This window comes from Hypanus sabinus, chromosome 24 (genome assembly GCF_030144855.1).
Source record: "Hypanus sabinus isolate sHypSab1 chromosome 24, sHypSab1.hap1, whole genome shotgun sequence".
NCBI classification, from domain to species: domain Eukaryota; kingdom Metazoa; phylum Chordata; class Chondrichthyes; order Myliobatiformes; family Dasyatidae; genus Hypanus; species Hypanus sabinus.
The window spans coordinates 37,042,399-37,054,898 of NC_082729.1; the positions used below are offsets into that span (position 1 = coordinate 37,042,399).

General features: G+C 45.0%; 1 protein-coding gene across 2 annotated transcripts in view; it reads left to right on the plus strand.

Annotated features, from left to right (window-relative positions):
• The window catches only part of irak1 (interleukin-1 receptor-associated kinase 1), a 118,010-nt gene that overhangs the window by 64,457 nt on the left and 41,053 nt on the right, over positions 1-12,500 (plus strand). For both annotated transcript variants that reach the window (XM_059949638.1, XM_059949637.1), the window contains one exon: positions 1,104-1,168. In XM_059949638.1, the coding sequence (XP_059805621.1) occupies positions 1,104-1,168 (65 nt within the window). The remainder of the gene's footprint in view (positions 1-1,103; positions 1,169-12,500) is intronic.

Here is a 12,500-nt window from a genome sequence, read left to right on the forward strand (position 1 = left end):
TTTTGGACCCCCTCTTACCCCATCTTCCCACCTGCTCATCACCTCTCCTGGTGCCTCTCCTCCTTCTCTTTCTCCAATGGTCTTCTCTCAGATTCCTCTTTCTTCAGCCCTTCACCTCTTCTACCTATCCCCTCCCAGTTTTTTACTTCGTACCCCTCCCCACCCGCCCACCTTCCCACTCACCTGGTCTCACCTATTACCTCCTAGATTGTACTCCATCCGCTGCCCTCCCACCTTCGTTATTCTGCCTTCTTCCCCCTTCCCTCCTGTTCTGATGAAGGTCTTGGCCCGAAAGATTCAAGATTGAAGTTCATATTCATGTGACTTCAAAACATATGATGGGATGTGTCATTTACATTAACAACCAGCACAGCAGAGGGCATGCTGGGGAAAGCCCGCAAGTGTGCCAACAAAATGAAATGTCGAATGTTTATTCCCTTCCATAGATGCTGCCTGTCCTGCTGAGTTTGTGTGTGTGTTGCTTTGCTGTGGATTTCCAGCATCTGCAACATCCGTTGTGTTTATGAGATAGCAGCCAGGTTAACGTCAGCTGATCTCACACGGCGCGGAAGTCTGTTAATCAATTACACTCAGTAAGCACTTTAGTAGGTTCCACTGAGTGTGTGTGTTCATGGTCTTCTGCTGCTGTAGCCCATCCACTTCGAGGTTGGATGTGCTGTACGTTCAGAGAAGCTCTTCTGCACACCACTGTTGCAACGTGTGGTTATTTCAGTTATCGTCACTTTCCCGTCTGGACGTTCTCCTTTACCGAGGCACATCGGCCCACAAAACTGCTGCTCACTATTTGTTCTTTTGTTTCTCGCACCATTCTTTGTAAACTGTAGAGACGGTTGTGCGTGAAAACCCCCAGAAAGTCAACAGTTTCTGAGATACTCGAACCATCAACAATCATTCCACAGTTAAAGTCATATTTCTTCCCCATTCTGGTGTTTGATCTGAACAACAACTGAACCTCTTGACCATGTCTGCACACTGTTATGATTTGAGTTGCTGCCACATGATTGGCTGATTAGATATTTGCATTAACGAGCGGATGCACCTAATATAGTGGCCACTGAGTATATGTTCTCTTGTCAATTCAGGATGCTGATTTGGACTGGAAGACGGTGAGGGAGAGCTTTTACACTGAGCTGGAGAAGCTTTATCAGTAAGTAGTGTTAATCTTGGTTGATTTGCAAAGCGTTGCGGAGAGGACAGGATGGTAATGAAACATCCAGCAGCACCAGAAATCAGTGATCAGAGTTCAATTCCTGGCACGCTGTGTAATAAATCTGTACATTCACCCCGTGGCTGAATGTTTTCCTCCAAGTGAGATCAGTTTCCTCCAGGATTCCATAGGGTCAAAGACACAAAAAGCAAAATGGAGGGAATATAATAGAGCAAACATTAGTGGGAAGTTAGAGGATTGGGAAAATTTTAAAAAACAACAGAAGGCAACTTAAAAAAAACCATGAGAGAAAACATGAAGTATGAAGGTTAGCTAGCCAGTAATATCAAAGAGAATGCCAAAAGTTTTAACAAATATGTAGAGAATAAAAGAGTGGTGAGAGTGTGGCAATGAGCAACTGGAGCAAACCCAAGTGCAGGACACAGGCACGGAGATTGAGTTAGGACGTTCACATGGGCATAAACGCCGAACAGCAAGCAGGAGGGATCTTGACACAGAGCCTTGACTCAGAAGAACGGAGTCTCATAGGTACCTTGAAACTGGAGCTAAACTTAGAACAAATGGTTCTAAGCAATCAGGAAACATAGTTTACTCACAGGAAAAAGACCAACGACCTGGTGACTAGTGGTTGTGATATGGATGTTCTTATACTGAGTCTTTGATGGAAACCAGCTGTACCATCATTAAAGAGAATTGGAAGCAATTTGGGAAATTAACAATTGGGGCCATGGCATAATCAAAGAAATTTAGGAGCAAGATCGGGAATTAATGATTGGGACCGTGACCCTCCCCCCCAACGAGAGCTTCCAGGTGACCCACCAGGCTTGTTCAGATGGTCCCGATGGAAATCACGGAGGAGGGAAGATAAAGGAACGGGAAATCCAGGAGCGTTCCTCCAGGCTGTATCCTTCCCAATTGACCAGGTACTGGGGGCCCCTGTCTCGGCAGCGCACATCCAATAATTGCTGGACGGTGTACACTGGGTGGTGTGGTCGTCAAAGACCCAGGTGGATGGAGGTGGTTCGGTAGGAGGGCATAAAGGGCTGACAGATCTCAGCTTCAATTGGTAAATGTGGAATGTAGGATGAATGTGCATAGATATGAGTAGTTTGAGTCGGACCACTGAGGGATTGATAATACTCTCAATCTGGAATGGTCCCAGGAAACGGGGGTGGGGGTGAGTTTCTTGGGCTCGTTCTTGAGGGGGATGTCTTTAGACAAGAGCCAAATCTTTTGCCCAGGCTGATAATCAGGTGCAGGAATCCGATGGCAATCGGCAATCCTCTGGTTGCTGTTGGCTGAGCAGAGCAGGGCCGTGTATGTGCCTTTCCAGATCTTGCAATACCGGCGGAGATGGGCCTGAACAGAAGGCACAGCAATGTCGTCTTCATGACCGGAGAACAGAGGGGGTTGGTGACCGAGGGAGCATTCAAAGGCGGTGCTGACCAGGGAGTTGTGGGTGTACTCTACCCAAGCGAAATGGCTGCTCCAGGCAGACGGGTTGTTGGCGGTTACGCAGCTCAGTGCTGCTTCCAAATCCTGGTTAGCCCATTCTGTTTGACCATTCACCTGCGGATGAAAGCCGGACGACAGGCTTACTGAGGCACCAAGGGCTTGACAAAAAGATCTCCAGACTTGAGAGTTGAATTGGGGGCCCCGGTCAGAAATAATGTCCGAGGGAATCCCATGAAGGTGGAAGACGTGGTGGGCGAGAAGGTCAACTGTTCCCCGAGCTGTAGGGAGTTTGGGAAGGGCTATGAAGTGCACAGCTTTGGAGAAGCGGTCCACCACGGTGCGTATGGTAGTGTTCCCATGTGAAGGGGGTAATCCAGTAGCGAAATTCAGTGCAATGTGAGACCAAGGACGGCTAGGGACAGGTAGGGAACAAAGCAATCCAGCAGGTGGTCGGTGGCAGGCTTTTCTACTGGCACAATCAGAACAGGCAGAGACAAAGGAACAGGTGTCAGTGGCCACAGAGGGCCACCTGAAATGTCTCTTCAGCAGCGACAGAGTCCGATCGATCCCAGGATGGCAGGCTAAACGAGACATATGCCCCCACGGGAGAACCTGAGATCAAACGGAGTCGGGCACAAAAAGGCGTTTGGAGGGTCCATTGCCTGGGTCTGGCTGAGTTCGTTGAGCCTCTTTGACAATGGCCTTGATCTCCCAGGTGAGGGAAACCACTACACAGGACGGCGAACGGATGGTCTCGGGGTTGGGAAGGTCCTCCTCGGAAATGTAATGATGGGAGATGGCATTGGGCTTGGATCCCGGACAATAGCTGAGTGTAAATCTGAACCGACCAAAATATACTGCCCAACAGGTCTGGCAGGAATTCAGGCGTTTGGTGGTTTGGATATATGCAAGGTTCTTGTGATCGGTCCAGACGATAAATGGATGTTCCACTCCCTCCAGCCAGTGCCTCCACTCCTCCAAAGCAAGTTTGACAGCTAGTAACTCCTGTTTCCCTACGTTGTAATTTCGTTCGGCAGGGGACAGCAGGCAAGAAAAGAAGGCACCGGGATGAAGTTTTTGGTCAGGGAGAGGACTGCTCCCACCCCAGAGTCAGAGGCGTCGACCTCCACAATGAATTGACAAAAGGGTCCGGTTGGACGAGGGTGGGAACAGAGGTGAAACACCTCTTCAGCTCCGAGAAGGCAGCGTCTGCTTCAGGGTCCCAGTCAAAAGGGGTCTTAGGAGAGGTGAGTCGAGTAAGGGGCGCTTCCACCTGGCTGTGATCCCTGATGAAACGACGATAAAAGTTTGCAAACCCCAGAAATCGCTGGAGTTGCTTGAGTGTTGTGGGTGTTGGCCACTCTGCTACTGTCTGGATCTTTTCAGGATTTGCTTTCACTTGCCAGCTCTCGATGATGTATCCCAAGAAAATGAAGAAACATGAAATTCGCACTTTTACTGCTTTTACGGATAGTTTGTTTTCTCAAAGCTTCTGTAGAACCCGACAGACATGGTGGATGTGTTCCTGAAGATTGCTGGAGAAGATTAAAATGTCATCCAAATAAACAGACACAAAGCAGTTAATGAAATCTCTAAGGACATTGTTTATCAGGGCTTGGAAAACAGCGGGAGCACTGGTGAGACCGAATGGCATGGCCAGCAATTCCAAGTGACCAAGAGGGGTGTTGAACGCTGTTTTCCACTCATCTCTCTCCCTTCTCCTGACCAGTTGATAGACACTTCGTAAGTCCAACTTGGAGAAGATGGTGACTCCGTGAAGTGGTTCGAACGCAGAGTTGAGAAGGGGCAGTGGATATTTGTTCTTTATGGTTATTTAGGCCTCGGTAATCAATGAGTGAGCTGTCCTCCTTCCCCACAAAGAAGAAACCTGCACCAACAGGGGAGGATGAGGGTCGGGTAATGCCTGCCGTGAGAGATTCATTTAAGTACGCCTCCATTGCCTCCCTTTCTGGTCGGGACAAGTTATACAGCCGACTGGTGGGTAGAGAGGCCCTGGGGAGAAGGTCGATTGTGCAGTCACAAGGGCACTGTGGAGGCAGGGAAAGGACCATTTGTTTGCTGAACACTTCTCCCAGATCGTGGTACTCTGCTGGAACCTTGGAGAGGTCACGGGTCTCAGCAGCAGACGAGGCCGTATTTACTTTCACAGCGGACAGGGCCGATTGAAGACAAGTGGAGTGACAGAACGGGCTCCACCTGACTATCTTCCCAGTGGACCAGTCAATGTGAGGATTATGGCAGACCAAACGGGGATACCCAAGAACTATAGGAGCTTGAGGGGAGGAAATTAATTTAAATTGTACCTGCTCCCGATGGTTCCTGGAGAGAATTAGAGACAGGGGTGTTGTGCAGTGTGTGACCTGGGCCAGAAGTCTGCTGTCCAGTGCCCGGGCCTCAGAGGGGCACTCAACGTCTCCCGAGGAATTCTGGCCTGGGAAATCATGTCATCGTCCTGAAGATTGCCCTCAGCACTGGAGTGTTTGTTGTAACATAAAGTTGCCGGGATCTGCATCCTGGTTCTGGGAACGGAACGGAATGTTGTCGGGCTTACCAGGGTCCCCCTTTCTACTGGTGAGCCTTCCCTTTTGGTCAAAGGGGACAGGTAGCTCGGAAGTGGCTGGACTGGCTGCGATATAGACACTCGCCCGTTCTCAATCTCTAGAATCGCTCAGCGGGGGAGAGGCAGTTCCATCCCAGCTGCATGAGTTCCTCTCCCGGGGCAGTGGAAATGGCCGGGCTGGGAACTACTCTTGGAGCAGAAGGAGGAGAGGGACTTGTTCTTCTGTGGGAGGCAGGAATGAATGCTGTGGAGTGACCAATGGTGGTGGACAACCAGATCTTTCCCTATGGCATTCTCGAAGACTGGGGAGATCAGTGTACCCAGGCTGTCGGTGTCATCTCTTGCTGCCAACTCGTCCTTCACCATGTTGCTGAGGCCATTCCGGAAAATCCCTTGGAGCGCCTCATCATTCCACCCCGAGTCGACCGCTAACGTCCAGAACCCCCACGGAATACTACGGGAGACCTGATGGAGGGTAAGTAGACGCTTAGCGGCATCTTTACCACGGATGGGGCGGTCAAAGATCTTTTGAATGGGGAATGAAGAGCAGATATCCAGCTGACTATTCCAGACTGCTGTAGCCCATGCTAAGGCACTTCCCCGCAACAACCCCAACACCTTTGACTTGTCTGTGGAGTAAGTGGATGACTGCTGATTGAACACCAAAGGGCATTGCAGAAGGAAGGCCCGGCACTTCCCCAAATCTCCAACATAGAGTTCAGGTTCAGGTGTGTGTGGTTCTCTTGGTGGGGGTGTTGCTGATACCTAGAGGGGGTTGCCACTACTGACTGTCTGGGCTGGTTTGAGTGAGTTCCAGGAGAGGATGTGGTAAGATTAGTGGATAAACAGTCCACCTGGTCACTGATCTTCATTATGTTAGCAGACAGGGAACGGAGGTTCTCCATGACCTCCCGGAGGAGTTGATCGTGCAGACCCGGTAGGGAGCCCTGGCTGGCGAGGACTTGTTGGAGGGTCTTCGTGTCCGCTGGGTCCGTAGTGGCCCGTTTGTCTGTTGCAATGAGCGACTGGAGCGAACCCAAGTGCAGGACACAGACACAGAGATTGAGTTTGGATGTTTACATCGGCGTAAATGTCGAACAGCAAGCAGGAGGGATCTTGACACAGAGCTTTGACTCAGAGAAACAGAATCTCCTAGGTACCTTGAAACTGGAGCTAAGCAATTGGGAAACATAGTTTATTCACAAGAAAAAAACACAAACGAACTGGCAAATAGTGGTTGTGACGTAGGAATTGTTATACTGAGTCTTTGATGGAAACCAGGTGTGCCATTGTTAAAGAGAATTGGAAGCAATTTGGGAAATACACGATTGGGACCCTGGCATAATCAAAGAAAATTAGGAGCAAGATTGGGAATCAATGATCGAGACCATGACAGAGAGTGGTTATCAGGCCACTGGAAAATGATGCTAGAAGGGTAGTAATGGGGGGGGGGGGGACGACGACAAAGAAATGGCAGATGAACTTTAAAAGTTTTTTTGTGTCAGTCTTCTCTATGGAAGACACCAGCAGTATGCCAGGAATACAAGAGTGTCAGAGGTTAGAAGTGATTATTGTTGGACTTCCGGTAGGATGGCGATTGCTTAGCTGCTCCGAACCTTTGTTCCGTTACTGTCGCTATCTTTGCACTAAATGTCTCCATTTTTTAAACCTTAGTTGGGAACTTTTTCGGTATCTCTTACTTGCCTGTGAACACATCTAACTCACAATGTCTAGCAAGAGTTCTAAATCCGGGAGAAAGGAAGCTACGGCTCTCTCATACGAGACCCTGGCTGCGCTCGGTCAGCTCCGAGATGAAATTTTCAAGGAATTCAAAACCGCTTTCAAACAGTTGGAGGTCAAGATTGATCAAATCAACAACAAGGTGGGCAAACATGCCCAACACTTATCTCGCATCGATTCGACTTCTGAAGATTTAGAAAGTCATGTTCGATACTTGGAGACTCTCTGTTCCAGCTTGGAGGAAAAGTGTAACAAACTCCTTTTCAAAACGGTGGATCTCGAAAATCGCAGCAGGCGCTGCAATCTTAGAATTCTTGGATTGCCAGAGGTCACCAAACAGGGATCAACAGTGAAGTTTTTCGCCAAGTTTCTCTGTGAGATATTCGGGAAAGATTTGCTCCCGAACCCGCCTGAGCTCGAACGGGCACAGCGGGTCCATGTTCCCACCGGAATTCTGGGCAACCGCCCGCGACCAGTAATCTTGTGCTTCCATCAATACCAGGTATAACACCGTCTGATCGTAGAGGCACGTCGCAGAGGTTATTTTATTTTCCAGGATACAACCATTCGCTTTGTGGAAGATTTTGCACCTCAGACCTTAAAGATGCGCGCTGAGTTTAAAGGCGCAATGAAAGTGCTTTTTGATCGTGGTTTTAAACCCTCTCTTCGTTCTCCTGCTGATCTATGAATCAAGCTTAACACTGGAAAATACAAATGGTTTAAGTCAGCGAAGGAAGCTGAAGCATTTGTGGCAAGTCTTCCGGCTATCCAGTCATCTTCGGAACCCGATCAGACCTCCTAAAATGGTGGATAAGTACTTCTCGTAGTAAACTTACTTTTTCTGGACTCAGACTTTACTTGAATCATTCAGACATTATTCATCGAGACTCTAAGGGCTGTTGACAATCTCTCCCTGGATTTGGTGTGTGTGTAAACTATTTTTTATTCTTGTACAACTTTATCTACAGAGTTCTACAACTGACTTTAACTTGTTTTGGAGGTTTGAAGTCTTTAGTGAAGGCCTTCCTATTTTTTGGTTCACAGTTTAATTGCCGATCTATTTTTCCTTCTTTTTATATTTATTTATTTTATTATACTTTTTTCTTTTTTTTCTTTTCTTCACCCCTTTTTTCTAATCTCTGAATTCTTTTCTCCTCTGTAAATGGTTGATAAATACTCGTCTTGAATTTATCATTTTCCCCTTCCTCTCCTTTTTTTTATCCTTTTTTTTCCTTTCTCTTACTTTATTCTTCTATAATTTTTTCGCTGGCAGGTTAGTTTTGGTCCTCTTCCGATTTTCTCTGTATTAGGTTCTATATTCCTGCAGAAAGTGTTCTAATCTATAGTTATGTTTTCTAGTGCATAAACTTGTTACTATTTGTTATAGCATTTATACGGAACCGCTGTTAATGACACAGATCTGGAAGTTGTATTTGGGTTAATTTTTTTGGTAGAGCTAGCTACTTGTTTTGGTAGCCGTCTAGTTTTGGGTTGTGTGGGTGGGGTAGGTTTTCTAGTTCCAACATCACTCACTGTATATATTATATCTCTTTATTGCTCAGGACATGTATATGTTTTGATTTTACGAATCTATGTTTACATCTCTGCTCCCAGACTGCTATTGTACTGCTTGACTTTTTATATGCCTTCTGCCTTTTATGCATTAGTAATTGATAATGGCTCGTGCACTTAAATTCGTGAGCTGGAATGTAAAGGGATTGAATCACCCTGTTAAAAGGAGGAAGGTATTCTCACATATCAAACAACTCAAAGCTGACATTGCTTTCCTTCAAGAAACTCATATTCGTTGTTTTGATAACTCCCGGCTTCTGTCAAAGTGGGCGGGTCAGCATTTTCATTCATCCTTTACCGCTAAAGCTAGGGGAGTCTCCATTCTTATTAACTCAAATATTCCTTTTGAACTCCATAATAAAATATCTGATATAAATGGCCATTTTATTATTGTTTCTGGCAAACTATATAACACTAAAGTTGCACTAGCAAACCTGTATGCCCCCAACTTTGATGATGTTAATTTTTTTGAACGTTTTTTTTCCTCACTACCAGACTTAAACTCATACTCTCTTATACTGGGTGGTGACTTTAATTGTTGGTTAGATCCTAATTTGGATCGATCGTCCTCTGTTACTAGACCACCTACTAAATCTGCCTTAGCTATCCAATCGTTTCTCTCTAATTATGGCATCTCTGATATATGGCGTTTCCTCCATCCTACGGAGAGAGATTATTCTTTTTTCTCACATGTTCACCATACCTTCACTAGAATTGATTATTTCTTACTCGATAACCAACTTATTCCATTTGCCCACTCTTGTGACTATACTGATCTCTGACCATGCCCCTATTACTCTCTGAATTTGCCCGGTCTCCCTCAGAGGAATAAACACTGGTGGTTTGATTCAACCTTACTATTGGATGATGATTTTTTTAAATTTATTAAGGATCAGATAACCTTTTATTTTAACACTAATACATCACCTGAAGTGCCATCCCAGATTGTCTGGGATGCCATGAAAGCATATCTGAGGGGGCAAATAATCTCTTACACAGCAAATCTCAACAGAAGATCCCGTGCAGATCGATTAGACCTCATTAACCAGGTTAAAGAATTGGATCAAATATATGCCCAAACTAAGAACCCTGAATTATACAAGAAGCGCGTTGAACTCCAAACTAAATTTAACCTTCTGTCCACTCAACCTGTCGAACGCCAACTTCTCGAAAGCAAGAGTCGCTTTTACATTCATGGGGATGAGTCTGGTAAATTTCTAGCCAATCAGCTGAGGCGTTCCAAAGCCAAACAACATATTACAAAGATCCGGAAGGAGAACGGAGACTTTACATCGGATCATTTAGAAATTAATGACGCATTTAAAAATTTTTATTCTCTGCTTTATTCCTCTGAATCTCTGAATGACAATATCTCTGTTGATCAATTTTTACAGAATCTGAATATCCCCTCACTTTCATCTGATTTCAAAGCCAAACTCAATGCGCCTGTGTCATTAGAAGAAATATCTTTTGCAATTTCTGCACTGTCCTCAGGGAAATCTGCTGGACCTGATGGGTTCCCTGTAGAATTTTATAAATCATTCTCTTCTCTTCTTTCTCCTCAGTTACTTTCAGTATTATCTGACTCGTTTAATTACGGCAAATTGCCACCCTCTTTTAGTGAGGCATCTATTATTCTTCTTTTAAAAAAGGGCAAAGACCCAACAGAGTGTTCCTCGTATAGGCCGATCTCTCTGCTCAATGTTGATGTAAAGATCTTAGCTAAAGTTTTGGCTCATAGATTAGAAACCATCATTCCCTCCATTATCTCTGATGACCAAACAGGCTTTATTAAAAACCGTCTCCCTTTTTTTAACATTCGGCGTTTATTTAATATCTTATACTCACGTCCAACTGGGAATCCTGAATGTGTTATTTCCCTCGATGCGGAGAAAGCATTTGATCGTATAGAGTGGAACTACCTTTTTGCAGTTTTAGAAAAATTTGACCTTGGCCAAAGTTTCATCTCTTGGATCCAATTGCTGTGCCTGTGTCCTACTGCTTCTGTTTTAACTAATTTTCAGAAATCCCAAGTATTTAATCTCAAATGTGGCACCCACCAGGGATACCCCTTAAGTCCCTTTCTCTTTGATTTGGCTATGGAACCTCTGGTGATAGCATTTCGAAACTGCCCTGAATTGACTGGGATTTGGAGAGGGGGTGTTGAGCATAAAGTTTCTCTCTATGCTGATGACTTATTACTCTTTCTCTCAAATCCGTCTACATCCTTACCTCTAATGTTTTCACTTCTTGACCAGTTTAGCCAGATCTCTGGCTATAAACTTAATTTACATAAGAGTGAACTTATCCCAATTAATAAAGAAGCACAAGATCTAACATTTCGTGATCTCCCTTTTTAAAGTAGTCCATAATCAATTTACTTATCTTGGAATTACAGTCACAAGGAAGTTTAAAGATCTCTTTCGTGAAAACTTTGCCAATCTTTCATATGCTATAAAACAGAGTCTGGTACAATGGTCACCTCTATCTATGTCTTTGGTAGGTCGTATTAATGTTGTTAAAATGTATGTTCTCCCCAAATTTTTATACCTATTTCAATCTATCCCAGTTTTTATTCCTAAACCTTTTTTTGATTCCTTAGACTCTATTATTTTGTCATATCTGTGGCAGAATAAACACTCTAGAATTAATAAAATCCATCTCCAAAAATCTAAAAAAGAGGGTGGCATGGCTTTACCTAACTTTCGTTTATATTATTGGGCAGCTAATATACGTTGTGCTACCTTCTGGTCTGTTTTCCATGGCCAACCCGAGTGCCCTAACTGGGTGGCGATGGAGCTGAGCTCCACTAAAGAATTATCTATCTCTGCGCTTCTTGGCTCTGCACTCCCTAGTAGTCTGCCCAGATCAATAGCTAATCCTCTTGTTAGACACACTTTGCGTATATGGGCTCAGATCAGGAAATGCTATGGTTTCCAGGGGTTTTCCGTTTCCAGCCCTGTTGCTCATAATCACCTTTTTTTACCTACTACATACGATTCAGCATTCCAGGTTTGGTATAGGAAGGGCATTAGACATTTTGAAGATCTTTTCATTGATAATCGCTTCACTTCTTTTCAGCAGCTCTCTGTTAAGTTCAATCTGCCCAATGCTCATTTTTTCAGATATCTCCAAATCTGACACTTTATTGCTCCTTTAATTCCTAACTTTCCTGAAATGCCTGTGAAAAATGCTATGGACCTATTTCTTTCCATGAATCCACTAGGTAAGGGCTTAATATCAATCATCTGAGATAAACTAGCAGCCTTATGACGGGCCCCCATGGATAAAATCAAAATGGCCTGGGAGCAGGATTTAAATATCTCCTTATCTGAGGAGAGCTGGGATTCAGTTCTCAAATCGGTTAACTCAACCTCTCTTTGTGCTCGCCACTGCCTTTTACAGTTTAAGATTGTTCATAGAGCCCATATGTCTAAATCTAAACTATCTCGATTCTACCCTAGCGTCAGTCTGCTCTGTGATAAATGCAAGAGGGGCGTGGCCTCTCTCATCCATATGTTCTGGTCCTGTCCTAGCTTGGAGAAATTCTGGAAAGATGTCTTCACTACGTTATCGTGTATTCTGAATCAGCACCTAGAACCAAACCCCTTAATTGCTCTGTTCGGTTTTTGGGGCAAGACAGATTTATGTCTGGGTCTGACCAAATGCCGAATATTATCCTTTGCCTCTCTCCTGGCTAGACGCTTGATCCTCCTCAGATGGAGAGATGTTGCCCCGCCCACTCATGCTCAATGGCTTAACGACATCATGGCCTGTTTGGACCTCGAAAAAATTCATTATTCAGTTCTCAATTCAGATCTAAAGTTCCATAAGGTCTGGGGACCTTTTATCGAGTACTTTCATAACCTTCCTCTTGACGAGGGTCTTTTTTCTTTTCGGTCCCTTGCTTTCAGCTCCTTTTTTTTCTGGTAGAAGGCATTATTACCCTTTGTTGCTGAGTGT